The sequence below is a fragment of the Primulina tabacum genome, chromosome 7, assembly GCF_025594145.1.
Source record: "Primulina tabacum isolate GXHZ01 chromosome 7, ASM2559414v2, whole genome shotgun sequence".
Taxonomy (NCBI): domain Eukaryota; kingdom Viridiplantae; phylum Streptophyta; class Magnoliopsida; order Lamiales; family Gesneriaceae; genus Primulina; species Primulina tabacum.
The window spans coordinates 36,237,478-36,254,940 of NC_134556.1; the positions used below are offsets into that span (position 1 = coordinate 36,237,478).

Sequence of the window (17,463 nt, forward strand, 5' to 3'; positions counted from 1 at the left end):
TAAATGTGACATATATATATGTTCAGTCGATTATGTTTTTGGGAGGAGATTTTTTTTTTTACTATAGATGTAGTGAAATGTCATAATGTATTGATCATTAATTTTTAAAATATTATTTCATTATCTTGAAGTTTGAAACATAATGTTATTTTAGAATATAGTATAGTATTAATGGAAAAGTATTTTTAGAAAATAAATATAAAAAATAACATATTATGAATATTTTGGGTATATATATATATATATATATATATATATATATATATATATGTATGCATTTTTTTTAAGAAGAATGTAAATATGCTTTTGTTTGTATATTTTTTTGGGGGAATATTATATTTCCCAAAAAGATAAACAAACGTCATTGAGGCCAATTGACATGTTCTTGATATCAATATACCCTATGATTTGTTTTTATTGTCCCCGGAACTCTTTTGCCTCCTCAAACGAGAGTTGGAAAATGTGCTTTGATCTTTTAAATTATATAACATTCCAAAAATCATGTGTGGATGGTTCTTCAAACGAGGACAGTTATTTCATCTTGATAATATTTTTTCTAGTAATTTCATTTCTTGTAATACAGTAGAATCAAACGCATGATATTGAATTTGATTTCAATTGTAAGATCAATCGTTTATCATTTTACTAAAAACTCCAGCTAATTGATAATAGTACAGCTCAATCAAATATTTAAAATCACACAACAATACTAATACCGCACTTCGATAGCTAATCTCTTAATATGGGTGATTGCATCCCAACAAATTTATTATTTTTATTTGTTGCTGTTCAACATTTCGTTTCCGAAACGAAAGTTGTATCATTGATTTATATAAAAATCATCCAAAATAAGACATGTTCATTGAATTTATAACTTAGTCTATACGTGCATGATATCACACGAATTTCATTGGTGCACTTCTCCGATCGATAACTATATATAATAAATGAGTCGTTAATTTGACATAGTCGCCATGATCTGGGATTGTTATATACGACCTGTTTTTACAACTATGTTGTGCTTCTTTTTTTATTTTATAAAATTTGTATACCACTGATACGTAACTACGTTTCATCGATAATTAAACTATTATTTATATTAAATAATGAAGAATTGAAACCATGTTGAATTAAGTATGTAAATCATAATTATATGTATTTTTATTGAAATAATATTACATTGGTATATTGGGTATTATGAGAAAATCTAAATCCGAACAAATTTAATGATTTTTTTTATTTAGTTAATGGTTATTGTTATGTTAAATGTGAATGAGTGAGATATTAATGAAATGTGTGATCCCATGGGAAGTTTTCGTGCGTCAAGTTGTTGACAATGCACCGCTTGATCTATTAGATTAATTTATCCTTTATTAATCAAACCGGAGACCAAAAAAATTATTATAGTATTATTTTATAAGTTAATTGTATGCATACAATTAATTTTTATATTATGATTTTATTTTAAAACTTTATATATATATATATATATATATATATATATATATATATATATATATATAGTAAAACTGTAAGAGGTGGAGGAAATTATGATTTTGATCCCGTAAGTTCTTCTGTCTTGGATTTAAGTCTTGTAACTTATCAAAGTTTGGTTATCGTATAGTGACTTTCATTTTTTTTGGTTATTTTGTCTGAAATTACTAAATTCAATTATTATTTTTTATTTGATATTGAATCTGTAAGGACCGTGTATCGTATTATCGTAAATCCTATGTTGATTATCGATAATTTATGAAATTGTCATGTGATTATGTATATGAGGTATATCATGACAATGAAAAATGAGAAAATAAGTGTTAATAATGAAATATCGTACTAGATATTGATTAATTAACAAAATTGAAGTTGTAAGAACTCGAGTGGAGAAGCCGGACGCCAATACAATACAAAATCAATATTTTGGACAAAACGTGTGGCGTCCGAGCGCCAGTGTAGAACATGTTATTACTCGGACAGAACTTTCCGCGCCCGAGCGGTAGTTTTTGACCGCCCGAGCGCGGTGAAATTGATACTCGGGTGCAGAACATCTCTCGCTCGGGCGCGAGAATTCTACCGCCCGAGCGCGAAGGCGGTGAAGATAAGACCAAGCTTCTGATCATTTCTTTCTTCATTCTCTCTTCTTAAGTTTCGAGAAAAAGAAAGGAAAATCGATTTCTTTCGTCCGAATCGACTTCGAAACGTTGTCCAAACGTGAAACAAATTATAGATTCGGAATCTTCGCGTTGAGAGCTTCCTTTTGAGGTAAATTTCTTCTAGTTTCAGCAGCTCATAATATGAAAGTGCTGGAATAGCATGTATTTGAAGTCGAGATTCCTATATGTGGTAGAATAACCGACAAGAAACTCATATTCGAAGTCGGAATTGAATTATGTTATGATTTTGATTTGATATGAATTTTCAAAGTTTCAAAAGATATTTGGAACTTATATTATTGATTTTGGATCATGTTATTAATTGAAATGAATATGTTATTGATGAAGATAGATTATTATACTGATATCTTCAAGCTACATCAACTGGAACGAAGAATTGAGGTATGTTGCGACCGGGTAACATACGACATGTATCTGTACTATATGATATATGTTGGATTGGTTTGATTGATTGAAATGAGAATACGTGTCTATATGCCTTATTTGTTGAGTTTATGTGGCATACATGACATTGTGATTTGAATATCGATGTATAAAGTAAATGTTTTGTTAACACAAATCGTTTGATGCATACATCGATACATGACATGCACGTTGAGCTATGATCCTTGGATACCCTGATATGATTTGATTGGATTCTGGGGTTTGTGAACACAATGCTATGTTTGGTATTACATGACCCTTAAAACATAGACATTTGTGGCCTCGATGATTGATTGAGATTTGGGATTTGATGACGCTTTGTCGACGTTATCATACGAGTATCCCTGATTGAGGCCGGTGTGCCAGCTCGAGCATTGATTTGATAGTGATTCGTTTGATTCTAACATGTGCTCAGTGGATGGGCATTTGACCTGATACCTCCACGACATACATGCCTTGCATACCATATATCATTGTTTAGATACTTGTGGTATATATGATGGTACTTGTTCCATACGGAGCTTTGCTCACCCCCAAGGGGGGCTGTTGTTGTCTTTGTGTGTGGACAATGGCAGGTACTCCAGGATATCAGGAGGCCGGAGATGGTACTTCTGGAGGGAGTCACAGTTTGAGTTGAGGTTTTATGTTTTGTTCCCAGTATATATATGTATCTATATACCGGGGCATGTCCCGAAGATATGAGTTGTTTGACTATATTTGGATTTGATTATGTGTGTGCGAGTTTTATGATATGAGATTAAATATTATTTTTAGTATTCAAATAAAATGATTTGGGCTCATTGTAAAAAAAAATTTAAACTCGTTTTCCGCTGTAATTAATTAACCATAATCAGATTGTGTTGTAATAACGATTAGGAGTTAAGGGCCCCACAGAATCTCTCTTACGTAACTTATAAAGTGTAAACAAAGCTCATGCTACACATTAAAATCCAACTGTGCAAAATTAAAGAAAAAAATAAATCACAACGATGCCCGATATTTCAAAATGAGAGGAAAAAAGTTTTTCATTTTTCTAAAGTGGATTTTAATATATGTAATATATATTTTATTATCGTCACACGAGCCACGTAGGATAACGTCAATGCTAAATAAGAAATGTATGTTGGCTTTAGTTTTAGGATAAAAAAGAACAAAATATATCTATATATATATATCTATATATATATATACAAGTCGCTGGATGAAAACTAAAATTTGAAAGTTATATAATTAAAATCCAAAACAGACTAACTTAAATCTTAATTTTTCTATAAGAGATGAGATATTAAAATAAAACTAAAAATAACGTTAAGAGATATAAAATATGCTTTTAAGAGATAAATTAAACTGAAAATGAAAATGAAAATGAAGCGATGCTGATTGTCCTTTTTTTTTTAAGAAAAAATGAGAACTATTTTTCTTACGGGATAAAACTTTGGTCGTTATAGATGATGATGGTGATGGTGATGGTGATGGTGATGGTGATGATGATGGTGTATGTACATATAGATTATTAACGTATTTAGTTATTAAACTAATCAGTCAACAAATAAATATCATATATGTTGTTTTCTACAATTGGGACACATTATTAATTGACCCAGCAACGTAGGAGGAAATCATTGTGTATTTGGTCTCAAATTATTACATCGGAGAAGGCATTGCCAGGGAAGCAATCTGCAGGCTGCCAGCAATTTTTGAATTTGCATACACGTTAATTATCTGGAGTAAATCAATTCTTGATGACGAGGATCGATGGATTTGAAAGAACTTATGTTCGACAGATGTGTGTAAATATATCAAAAGTAGTATAAACTCGTAGATTTGTGTTTTATCAGAATTAGGTGTTGTGGCAAATGTTACAACATTTACGACAACATGCAGCGGAATATTATATTTTGTAACACAAATTCACTTTAAATAAATAGATGGACGAGATTAAATATGCACAAGAGAGAGAAGAGAGAGTGAGAGAGAGCTTCAACAATGTCCTAGTTTCTCTTATATTTAGGCTTTCTCTATCCTAGAGTTTATCTTCATAAAGAAATCTACAAGATATGGTAAACAAGAATTCTATTAGGAATAAAATATCATATCATAAAAATTATTATCACAAATATCATATCTAGAAAGATCTTATCATATTTATCACATTATCTAGAATAAAATCCTAGCATAATTATCTCATTAATTAGAAAGTCAAGATCTCATTAAATATCATATTATCTAGAAAGGCAAAATCTTATCTAATATTATACACAATCAAACCAATAAGGAAAAGATAATATTAGAGAAATAAATTAATTTAAGAAATTATTAAGAAAATATATTTCCCTTCAGATCATTTGATTTCCGGGAATTTGGTTAAAATTTTGTTCTTGATAATTGATTAAGTCATTATAAAATTTATAAATGAGTTTAAATTATGTCATGCTTTGAGCTCAAACCCACGAAAAGTTTCATTACCATGCACGTACGATTGAGTTCGGAGGGTATGTATTTATTTTTGGTTATTCGATAATAATTGAATTAACTAATTATACGAGTCCATTATAATATCTTACAATCTAATTCCAACGTTCATTTTAACCTGACTTGGTTGTCAATCTAAAGTTGGCTTTACCTATGTGTCGTTTTATCAAAAACTATAGTTGGTAGTAATGACATAAACTCAAATACTTTAAACAATACGCGCCAAATTTCGATTATTCTACTTGTCATGAACAATTATTGCACAACAACAATCTCTCTTTCAATAATAGCACTCCTTACTATCAATAAAAATCGAAATCGTGACATTATCTCTAATATCAATTGTATGACCGAACACTTGCCATTTTACCAAAAGCTATTGATGGTGGTAACGGTGGAAATCAAATATTTTAAACCGTACAATGACTCAAACGTCATGTTTTAATTGTTTTATTTACCAAGAACAATTATTGCATATCATGATTGGGTGCTAATATGTGTGTGTACATGTCTGCTGTCTTTTTTTTTTCTTTTTTACAATTTTCTTTTATTAAACTTTGTTGCACTGGTATAAATGTTTGTTGGGGATACTGAAAGAAAATGAGGTTTTTCCTTGCTCTGAGTTGAAATATTCCATGAAGATGAAGACTCTGACCCTTTCTTTCTCCATATTTCTCTAACCGAGGAGCGAACACAATAATAAATAAAAATTAATTAAACAAAACCCAATTCGAATTTCTATTTTTTTCCCCATAGGGTTTCGTATAATCCTCATGGAGATTTTTACATGGAAGCCAGAGGTTAGGTTCCTTCTGTGATTCTTATTTCAATAAGCATCTCGTGATCTTACATTTTTAGAAAAGAAAACACAAAACCATGTGATTCCATATCTTAAACATATACTTTATTTTGTTTGTAACAAATTAAAAAGATAGATTAAAAATTATTATTATTTATGTATATGCAGGATTTTCTGGCTGCAAAGGCACCTAAAAGGTCTCCATTGATACTGAGAATGGTTGTTTTGTTTCTTGCCATGATATGTGGGATGTACATATTTTCAATCTGTTTAAACCAGACAAATCCATTCAAAGAAAGATCTCGTCCCACCAAAATCCAAGTGATTTCTCGACAAAATCGAGCTTGTAGACACGTTGAAATTCAAGCACATGATACCCCTTATGTACATTTTCCAAATCCTGAAACATTTAGCAGGTAAAAATCCATTTGATACTAGATAGATTAAGGCGATTGCCGACGGATTTAATATTTGTCGCAAAATTAGCTGGAGATGGTACCTCAATTTTATGCCTAGAAAATCTAGTGCATCATCGGTATTACAGTTCCAACTAATAACCATAAGTAAAGATGGATGGAGGGCAAGTTAATAATGCTTAAAAAGCGAGAATATACTTATCTATTTAGTTGTTTGAGTTCATTTGTGTAATATGCAAGAAACCACATTTATCAACCAGTTCGGATTTTTTTCCATTAGACAGGAATGTGCGTGCAATCCAGTACGACTTTTCGCTATTGTGTCGATGCAAAGATCTGGGAGTGGATGGTTCGAGACATTGTTGAACAGTCATGTGAATTTGAGCTCGAATGGGGAGATTTTCGGGGCACAAAGCCGGAGGAGCAATGCTTCAGTGATATTGAAGACCTTGGACAAAGTTTATAATCTTGATTGGTTTAGCAGTGCATCCAAGAATGAGTGCTCAGCAGCCGTTGGCTTCAAATGGATGCTTAATCAAGTCAGTATTTCAGATCTTGAAATTTAAGATTACTTTACTCAGAAAATTACACACACAAGAAACATAATAGAATTGGGTTTTCATTTCAAAATGGTTAGAATGAAATTTATTTCGACAATTTATGAAGGGATTGATGAAGTACCATGAAGAGATAGTAGATTACATGAAGACTAGAGGAGTTTCCGTGATATTTCTCTTCAGAAGAAATCTTCTAAGGAGGATGGTTTCATTGCTTGCAAATATATATGACAAGGATGCTAAGCTCTTGAATGGAACACATAAATCACATGTTCATTCCACACATGATGTTAGTAACAAATGCTTGTTCTTGCCTGTGTTCATCATGTTCGTTTTTCGATACGATCCCCGAAATTCGAATCTTATCTCGACGGGAAAGAAACATGCATGATTATTGAAACAACTTGCTGGTAATGTTGCAGGCTCAAGTGCTAGCGAGGTATAAGCCTGCACTTAATGTAACAGTACTCCTCTCCGACTTGAAGGCGGCATCGCAGACAGTCGCAAAAGCTCTGGAGTACTTCAAAACCACTCGCCACATTCTTCTCTACTATGAAGATTTACTTACAAATCACACTGTAAGTACGTACTCGTCTCATTTCCATGTTAATAAATAGGTATTTTAATTTTCTTGTTTTTAGCTCATTTTTTTAAATATAATTCTTTTTTTTTATTTAATTTGCAATTATTTTATGCCTATTTTTTTTCTCGTTTTGGCAGAAACTTGTGGATGTTCAAGAATTCTTGAAGTTGCCACAAAGAAACCTAATAAGCCTTCAGGTTAAAATACACAGAGGCTCCCTATCTAACCAAATAGAAAACTGGAACGATGTCCGGAAAATCCTAAAGGGAACCTCGTATGAAAATTTTCTAAAAAATGATTATTAATTCATTGCAATTAAATTTCATGGCATACATAATTTCCCAAAAATGTTCCCTCAAAAATTACAAACAAATCACGACAATCACTTACGAGTTTTGATCGTAATTTTCGGATGACGAGGCTCGATGTTGGTACACAATGAATACGTATGATGGATCGATTTCAAAATTGTTCGAAGCACATATGGTTTTGTATTCCGACAATTTAGTCCTTTTTATTAGATTTAAATTTTTCAAATTTTATATGTAATTTTTTTTTAGATTCTACTTCCATTTTCTCTTAATACATAAAAATAATTATTACACCGTATAATTTTCCGGAATATCCACCTCTAGGAGATCTGGATGAACTTCAAAGTTTATACAGAACTTCAAAGTTTATACATATCATGGTACCATAAACTTTATGGGATCAATCTTTGTAATTTTCAGAAATTATATAATTTTTTTTCCCGTCGAAGTTTAATTTAATTGCGGTACATTTGGCTTTCATTCTGTCTGCTAGAGGTAAAAATTAATTTTTTAAAAAGATTTCATAAAAAATATGGAAGGATATAATATCGATTATATTTTATAATGGTAGAGGGAACATTAAAAAAAAAATCATTTTTTTTAGTGTAAAGTATATTTAAATAATTGTCATTGGTTTTACTATTAAAACCATTAATGCACTATATTTTCCAGTATCTATATGATATTAACTTATTTAACGAGCTAGAAATTTTTTTTTATATTTTTTTATAACAATAAAATACCGTATTTCTTATTTTTTTTAATTATTTAAATTAATTCTCTTATATAATTGTGCTGAATGTCTTGGAAGAAACATATATCATGCATACACATGCAACATGCCAACATCATAATAATATAAAATATTATGCAAACACAATACATATGTTTCAGTAGCTAAAATTTATCACACAAACTCACGTGAGATGTTCTCATGAGTCAATTTTGTGACACATATATTCTATTTGGGTTATTCATGAAAAAATATTATTTTTTATGTCAAAAGTATTAGTTATTATTGTAAATATGAACACGACGAATAAAGATCTATGAGTTCATGTCATGAGAGAGCCTACTCAAAATTTATTCGTCTCTCTTTGTTTAGGATTTATCGAACCAAAGCCCGGATACCTGGGTTACCCGAACAAAGAAATAATATACAAAATTTATATAAGAATTGTAAATTAATGTTTTGTTCCATCTTTTAAATAAAATTCTCACGCAAGTTAGATCATGCCATTTAAAACCGACACTTGATTCAATAACTACACACCGGATTGTTTCGGGTTTTAATAAAAACTCGAACCGAACCAAGTTCATCGATTTTACTAAATAGCAAATCAAACCAAACTAAATCATTCACAATTAAAAAGAAAACCTAAATTTTTTGTTTGCTTGGTTAATTAACTCGAACTAATTTTATTGTTCGATGAATTTTAAAAGTAATCCAAACGATCAGAGACCTAACGAACGCTTCTCAGCCCCACCTGTAGTGTTAAAAGAGATCCCAATATTTTTAAGAATCTCCCAATTTCAATGGTGTTCTTCAAAATTCAACTGCCTTCATGATTGATTCATGAATGTACAACTCAAATAATCTCTGTATTGTAAAAGTACAACAGTAAAAAGCTACCCACTTATGCCACTCATGTTATTCAACAGTCAAAAATCATTTTCAGTGGTAGGATCCAGCTTCCCCGGAAATGGGAGCCAAACAGGAAGAGTTTTACGCCCATTTTTCTCTCTATTTTTTTTAAATAAAAATATTATTATCACCCTTTTTTTTCAAACTATATATCAAGTTTACTTCAAATTTCATCATAATAAAAGAAAAAAGACTTCATTAATTTGTTTTTATTGAAATATAAGTTCATCTATATATAAATTTTGCATGGTTTCCTTTTATTTTCAACATATTTTTCGTTAGGTTTCATCGCTAAACGAATATAATAAAAAGAAAATTATGTGCAATGTTCTTTTATTCATAACGTGTTAAGGTTTTTTTAATATTGTTGGAAGTAAATTTTTCCACGGATGCGTGTACGAAAATTGGACAGATTAATGGAGTGAATGAAAGACGCTAAAGTTGACTTTTCTTATGGATCCTTCATTGAGGACTTTGGAGATCAGTTGATTGTGAAGCCCACGTTCAGAATCAAGCAACTACCTAATTTAATTGTATAAATTTACGTAAATTCGGAGCTAATTTTGATACAAGTGATTTAACGTAAAAAAATTGATAGTTGATTAAGCCAGCCAACTTGTCTCGCTTAGTTCCATGCACTACTTACAAGTTCTCCTCTATAAATACTAACAAGAGAAACCAACGACAAAGCACCAAACGTCAATAATTCTTCCTCCCACGAAATCAGACAAAGCAAAGTCATAACCAATATAATGGCTATTAATGCCAAGCCCATCTTTGTTACTGTTTTTATGTTTTCACTAATTTTCAGCTATGGAATTATTTCCACTGAGGAAAGGAACCTGATGAACATCGACAGGAAAGATGTGATGAATCTTGAAGTGAAAAGTGATTCGAAAAGTTTCGACCTGATCAGAGGCCATGATCGTAAAGACGAACTCGCAACAGAAGAGGATGATTTTCGTCCTACGACACCGGGGCACAGCCCTGGTGTTGGCCATGCTCATGGACCATCAAGCTTAGAGCCATGAAGTTGGAATTAATCATGTAATTGGTATATGTGTGTGTGGTTTGGGAGACATCATGATATATTGATGTGTGTTGGATTAATCATTTCTAGCTAACTAGAATGAATATAATTGTGTAATATGTCTGCAATATTTAATCTTGTTGTAATGTTATATTGTTACCATGGACATTATTAATTTAATCACAGAAGACCTCTACTCAAATTATCCTGATGATTATGGATTTTATAATAGTTTCTAAAACTTATCTAATTATTTTCATAGTATAAATACTACCATTTGTCTATTTGTAAGGAAAATTTCTATAAAATAAACGTTCAAAAAATTAATTTGACATGCATCAGAATTTGTCAACATATATAATTTATGAGTAGGTCTCTTGTGAGACGGTCTCACGAATCTTTATCTGTGAGATGCGTCAATCCTACAGATATTCACAGTAAAAAGTAATAATCTTAGTACAAAAATTAATCTTTTTTCATGAATGACCGAAATAAAATATCCGTATCACAAAATACGACTCAGACTGTCTCACGTAAGTTTTTGCCATAATTTATAGCAACAAGGAACGAATGTATACCAAATTAAAGCTTTCAACATAAAACTTCTGAAGATTATTTAGGTAAAAATCTAATGAATTTGTCTTAAATTAAGAAAAAATAATTATTATTGAAATATCATTGTAATTTATTATGATAAAATTGAATAAATTAGTAGCATATTTATTTTGAGAAGATGCATGAATGAACGGGCTAGATTGCAAAGGAGTTTCGAGATCTAACGGCTGTTAGAGCTAACGCGTCATGTAAGGGCATCCTTTCATTCAGCCTCCACAGTTCCTCTCTCCGAAACTCAGATTCACCTTTGCATACTTCTTCCCCACATCTATGTATATTACAGTAGGCTGATTTTTATTTTTATTATTATTATTTTGGTAATAATTGCACAGTCCTTGGATTTATTTCTTGGAGATGGAAGCAAATAGCGAATCGGAATCTCAACAGAGTAATTCTCAAGAGAACAATAACGACAATAGTAGGGATAATAACAATAACAAGGTGGCGCCACCTCGTGTGGTGACGCCGGTTCCGGGACAGCAGTGGGTTGCGATGCAATACCCGACGGCGGCTATGGTAATGCAGCATGGGATGATGCCGCCGCCGCATTACCCGTCGCACTACATGCCGTACCACAATCCCCACTACCAACACCACAATCCACCTCCCACGCCGCCGTATCAGAGTCAGAACAGCAATGGGAATGAGGAGAACCGCACGCTCTGGGTCGGCGACCTCGATTATTGGATGGACGAGGAATATCTGCGCCGCTGCTTTGCTTCCAGTCGAGAGGTATATGTGTATACGTATCTGTTTTTGTGTAGAGTCTTACTTTTATTTTTCCATAAAAATGGTTGCTTTTGTTAATGGGTTTCTGTGATATTTTGATGTCGTTGGATTCATGATGTTGTATTGGGCATATTGTGATAGTATAAAGGAAGGATACTTAAAATAAAGGTGGCATCTTTAGTTGCAGGCTTTGTTGGTTTAGCTTTGTTATTCGTCGTTAAGTTTATTTTTTGGAAAGTTTGTTTCTCAAGGCTGAAAACTTAAGTGAAGTTATTTTGAATGGACTGTTGTGTTATAGTGTTTGGTAATTGATTTGTTATCCCATCTGCGGTGTTGTCTCGGATAGATATTTTGGTAAAAGTTAGCTCCTTTAGGGGAAAACGGTTTCTTTCAGTTTAAAATTTTGCACATCCAGATCTTGTTTGTAATATTACAACATGATGTCAAATAATTAAGTAGAGCTTCGCGTAGCATTTTTTCAAAATCAATCAAAATATATAGCTTTTTTAATTGGGGTTGGTTGGCATTTCTGCTGCTTCAGTATTCCAAATTGTTAAAGTTGGACTTCATTTAATGTGTAGCTTAGCGTAAGGAGTAATTTGAATTCTCCATTCCATCTCTGATTCGATATTTGGTATGTCTGGTTTAAAGGGCCATAATTACTTTTCTGGAAGGTTTTTCTATCAATTTAGTATTGAATGCATGAATTTCAAAGTATAGAGGTCAAACAAGGTATTCAGCAAGTATTTACATCAGTTTTAATTGCTGTTCATTTTTCTTTTAAGAAAGATTATTTCCTTTTCTCTGGTGAATTTTTTAAAGATATAAACTCCTTTCTCTTCTTCTTTTTTTTTAAAAAAAAGTTGATCAGCTTCACCTGAGATGGAGGAACGTTTATTGAAATAGAGGCGAGGAGGTCAAGACCTTTAGAGCATTCTTGAAAAATAATTTGAAAGGAAATCCTGATAGGAGGATATTAGTAGCAGTTTCTTTGAAACAGGCACATGAGGCCAAAATGAAACTATTGTACAACAATAAAGCAGATATTTATATATGCGAGCAAATATGAATTACTAGTAAATTGCAATTTATCTGCAACTGAACAGTGGAAGTTCTTATTTGACTTCCATTTGCTATCAATTTGAAGATCTACCTTGTCTTGCTTATTTTAAAGTTGGGTAGGCACTTACAATCCCCTGCACGTATTATTAGCCAAGGTGCATTGCAATAAGGGTGTGCCCTGACTGGCGTGGTGTAAGATGTTCATTGTACACTTTAAACGACTGACTTTGACAGACACACAAATTCAAAGATATTCATATAAGTGATACCAACCTCTCTAGCATAAGTTCAGATACTTTGATTTCAAGTTCTACATTGATGCATCTTCACTACAAGAAAATATACCCCGTGTAGGTTGCGTCCATAAAGGTTATCCGCAACAAGCAAACAAGGTTTACTGAGGGATACGGATTTGTGGAATTCTTTACTCATGCGGCTGCCGAGAAAGTACTGGAAACTTATACCAGCTTTATCATGCCTAAAACTGATCATCTTTTCCGTTTGAATTGGGCTACATTTAGCATGGGTGATAAACGCCCAAATAATTCCTCTGATATTTCTATCTTCGTAGGAGATTTAGCTGCAGATGTTACTGATACTTTACTGCATGAAACTTTTGCTAGTAAATACCCTTCTGTTAAAGGAGCTAAAGTAGTCATTGATGCCAACACTGGCCGTTCAAAAGGCTATGGTTTCGTGAGGTTTGGAGATGACAGTGAAAGATCACAAGCTTTAACTGAAATGAATGGTGTGTATTGTTTGAGTCGTCCCATGCGCATTGGCGCAGCAACACCAAGGAAGCCATCTGGTTATCTACCCCCATACTCACCACAAGGTATCTTGCAACCGGTGAAAACTTTATGTGCTATTTTTATTTACCCTTCTATTTTGATTGACCATGTAGAAGTATTAAAATAGGGATTGTATTTTCCTTCCTGCGTGATTTGGATTATATAAAGACTATAAGGATAAATCTGAATGGTTGCCAAGAGAGGGGACTAATAGAAAAAGAAAACATGAAATTTTCTTATCATTATTACTATCATTATTTCTTTGTGATTTGCATTAGATCATGTGATCTTTGTTATCCATCATGAAGCAGCATATTGACATGTTTCTGTGAAATAATATGTTCGGATTCACATTAGATGTTTTACAGTTCTGCTTCTGCATTGTTCAATTTAAACAATTATTTTACCTCCTTTCTACCTCAAGACATTCCTTTATGCAATTATTTTACTCTGATATTTGGTGCAGTATTTTAATTATCCTGAATGATTTTAGTAGGTGGGTACTCCAATGGTGTATTAGCTCAGGGCTCGCAGTCTGATGCAGAATCTGTGAACACTACAGTTGGCTATCTAATCCTTCTCGTTCTCCTCTTTGCCATAAAAAATCTTGTATAACATATTATTTTTGTAGATTTTCGTTGGAGGACTTGATCCCAATGTTACCGATGATGAACTCAGACAACCTTTCCTAGAATACGGTGAAATCACATCCGTTAAAATTCCGGTTGGGAAAGGATGTGGCTTTGTACAATTTGCTAGCAGGTAAATTTAATAGTTACTAGTGTCTTAGTTTTGCATGTACCATATTGCCATGGTTTAGCTACAATTGGAATAATACTATGCATTTTGGCAGAAATGAAGCTGAAACGGCATTGGAGAAGTTGAACGGTACGATAATCGGGATGCAAACCGTAAGACTTTCGTGGGGCCGTAATCCCATGAACAGACAGGTAACTTGACTTTTCACCTTATGTTCTTTCTTCGTGTGATTTTACATTTCTACATCTACTTCTATTTTAGAACAGTATTTTTGCTCTTCTTTCAAATATTGCTTTGAACAATGAAAGGATTCTGTTTAACATAAACGGTAATAATTGTGTGTAACATATATGTGTTGTCACAAATGTTGTAACACCATATGACAACATGCAGCGGAATAATATAACACACAAATAATCAAAATAATACAGTCATAATTATGCACAAGTGAACAGCCTAAGGGCAAAATAATCATTAGAAAAGAAATAAAGTTTACAAAAACAATACTAGTAAAAAAATGAAAAGCTATCTTCGTTAACAAATTAAGGAAGTAAATTGCATCCTAAAACTCAATAATAAAAATAACCGAAACACAAAGATGCAAATATGTGTAGCTGAAATTCGGAGCAACAAAAAAATTATTCACACACTTTGTACGGATGTTGTCTTCAAATGTTTCCAACACGTGACGGCAAAACAATAAAATTACGATGCTTCGTCTTTGCGAGTTCTTCATAAAATTCTTTCGTGTATTGCTTGTCACGCTTCTCTAGCACCTTTCAAACGCGTCAATTGTGCATCAATAATTCTTCAATATATATAGATTTGTGTTGATCTTAAAATTTTTATGCAAAATCTTATCAAAAAGAAAAAAAAAATTAGGAGATAAATTTGTGTCTTGCTTGCAAGACATGTTTCATTTCAAACAACTTAATAGATGTTAAATGATATATTAAAGTTTGCCATTGGATGCAATTCGGGAATACGAGATCATACATAACTCGAAAACAGGTACTTTTACGTTTTATATTAACAAGTTGATATTTACAATCTTATAGTTCGTTTTTCTACTATAAAACATCATATCCGTGGATTGAAGTAGGCTGTACTGTTAATTTTTTTTCCCTGTGTAATCTCCAGCGATGAATTGGCCCGAGCTTCATACCTCTCTCGTTTCTTGAGAACCTTGTTTCATTTTTCTCCTTGGTTTGCTTTGGTTTTCCGCATCCCATGTTAACTATTTTCCACAACCTGCAGTCAAGAGCTGAATATGGAAATCAATGGACGGGGCAATATTATGGAGTACCTTTCTATGATGGCTATGGCTACGCTCTGCCACCACCCCACGATTCAAGCATGTACCCTGCAGCTGTCTACGGTGCCTATCCCATGTACGGAACCCATCAACAGCAAGTCAGCTGAACGCGCTCGCAAAAATGAACACGTCCTCTCGGAGGGGAGCACCACATCAGAGATTTCGCATATCTGTTGAGCACCTGGGTATGTAGAATCTTGACAGGCAGCTCCACCAAGCATGGGAGCCGGAATTGAATTTTGGCATGTTTTAGGTGTTAGCTCCATAGGAACTTCATTGAACATTTGTTTAGAAGTGTGAGACTTGACACGAAACTTCTCGGTCAGAATAAACATACTTCCGATGATACCATTATTTCTTATTAACATTAACGGTAACTCAAAATCTCCAAATTATGGCGCCAAACTTTGGTTGGGATTTGGGAGGTGCTCGGTTTGAGTCCGGATTGTATTATTTGACTTCTACCCTTTGCATTTACAAGACAATCCTGGAGAGATTAAGCAAAACGATGAGGTTATTTACAATCGGTCTCGAAAGAGAATGAAAATAAAAACATCCCAATTGTCTTCCTCTCCCAAGTGAACTCTAGGAGGAACAGATGAAAACGAGAAAAGAATAATAAGCTTAAATTGTCATTTTTTTAAAAAAAAAATATAAATCATGATTTGGAAGGCATCCAAATGACTCTAAATCCTGGTTTGACAATAAATTCTTGAATCTATTCGAGTGTGGGAGGACCATTGTGGGCTGGCAAAGGGCAAGATCCAAGGTGGTATCAGACAAGGACTGGTCTTTAAACAGAGCTTCTTCTTCATTGATTATTTATTTGTCTGTTTTTGTCTCATTACTAAATTTGCAAACCTCCACTGATTTTGGAGTCTTCCTCTCATCCACATTCAAAGCTTTCCCAATTTTATGTTCACAAAATGTGTGTATGTTGATCAACCAATTTTGTTGGATGTTGGGAATTTATTATTTATTACATATTAGTTAAGGATTCCTTCTGTAAGCAGACAAGATGAACCAGTTGTTTTCTTTATTGGCTGGCGACCATCTGGAGGGTACAGTATTTTTTTATATTTCGATAATGGAAATTCACATTTTAAGATGTATATAGAATTTAAGTTCGTTTGTTCATACTAAATACATAAATAATTAACAATTATTAGTATTAATTCATCAAACTTATGCATCCAAATACATTTTATGAGACAAAGCATTTGGTTGATACGACTTAAGTTGTTATGTAGTAATATACAGAAATACAATAAATTTTATACGTAATTATTCAATTTATATGGACAAAATCTAAATTTTTTTAAAAAAAAAATTTGTGATTTTTTTTTTTTTTGTGTGGTGGAATCACTAACTTCTAACTGCTTTTGGCATGTGGGATGCTTCCACTCTTTTTATCATCTCCATTATTATTATTATTATTTCACACACCAAAAAGTGAATTATTTTCTATTTTGTCCTCTTGCTCGTAAAAAGTGAGACGATCCCAAGTTTCATTATTATTTGGAGTATGTCTCTTATGAGACGGTCTCACGAATCTTTATCTGTGAGACGGGTGAACCCTACCGATATTTACAATAAAAGTAATACTCTTTAACACAAAAAATAATATTTTTCATGGATGATCCAAATAAGATATCTGTCTCATAAAATACGATCCGTGAAACCGTCTCACAAATGTTTTTTCATATTATTTGTTGGATAAAAAAATAGCTTCTATTTACCTAAAAGAAGTAAAGGGTATATTTATAATACTGAGTAAATTAA

At 32.6% G+C, this 17,463-nt stretch overlaps 2 protein-coding genes across 4 annotated transcripts; both read left to right on the forward strand.

The window, feature by feature from the left end:
• The first annotated feature begins 5,592 nt into the window (after positions 1 to 5,592).
• On the forward strand, positions 5,593 to 8,496 carry LOC142550919 (uncharacterized). Of its 2 annotated transcripts, none has more exons than XM_075659966.1 (6): positions 5,593 to 5,869; positions 6,037 to 6,284; positions 6,565 to 6,823; positions 6,951 to 7,130; positions 7,264 to 7,423; positions 7,562 to 8,496. In XM_075659966.1, the coding sequence occupies exons 1-6, from the start codon at positions 5,843 to 5,845 to the stop codon at positions 7,624 to 7,626; spliced, it is 939 nt and encodes a 312-aa protein (XP_075516081.1). In that variant the 5' UTR covers positions 5,593 to 5,842; the 3' UTR covers positions 7,627 to 8,496. The 2 variants fall into 2 exon arrangements, with proteins under 2 accessions (XP_075516081.1, XP_075516080.1); XM_075659965.1 differs by having other exon boundaries at positions 7,264 to 7,419; positions 7,562 to 8,489.
• Positions 8,497 to 11,236: 2,740 nt separating this feature from the next.
• Positions 11,237 to 16,029, forward strand: LOC142551545 (polyadenylate-binding protein RBP47-like). 2 transcript variants are annotated; one of them, XM_075660833.1, is made up of 6 exons: positions 11,237 to 11,757; positions 13,171 to 13,651; positions 14,101 to 14,168; positions 14,239 to 14,369; positions 14,461 to 14,557; positions 15,624 to 16,029. In XM_075660833.1, exons 1-6 carry the CDS (start codon positions 11,380 to 11,382, stop codon positions 15,786 to 15,788), a joined length of 1,320 nt encoding a protein of 439 aa, XP_075516948.1. In that variant the 5' UTR covers positions 11,237 to 11,379; the 3' UTR covers positions 15,789 to 16,029. The 2 variants fall into 2 exon arrangements, with proteins under 2 accessions (XP_075516948.1, XP_075516949.1); XM_075660834.1 differs by having other exon boundaries at positions 14,104 to 14,168.
• The last annotated feature ends 1,434 nt before the right edge of the window (positions 16,030 to 17,463 follow it).

Excerpts from the sequence above, each read along its gene's own strand:
- LOC142550919 (XM_075659965.1), top strand. The coding sequence starts at position 5,843 with ATGGAGATTTTTACATGGAAGCCAGAG. Across the intron at positions 5,870-6,036 it reads TTTTTACATGGAAGCCAGAG|GATTTTCTGGCTGCAAAGGC; the intron begins GTTAGGTTCCTT and ends ATGTATATGCAG. Across the intron at positions 6,285-6,564 it reads AATCCTGAAACATTTAGCAG|ACAGGAATGTGCGTGCAATC; the intron begins GTAAAAATCCAT and ends TTTTTCCATTAG.
- LOC142551545 (XM_075660833.1), top strand. The coding sequence starts at position 11,380 with ATGGAAGCAAATAGCGAATCGGAATCTCAACAGAGTAATTCTCAAGAG. Across the intron at positions 11,758-13,170 it reads GCTTTGCTTCCAGTCGAGAG|GTTGCGTCCATAAAGGTTAT; the intron begins GTATATGTGTAT and ends TACCCCGTGTAG. Across the intron at positions 14,558-15,623 it reads GTAATCCCATGAACAGACAG|TCAAGAGCTGAATATGGAAA; the intron begins GTAACTTGACTT and ends CACAACCTGCAG.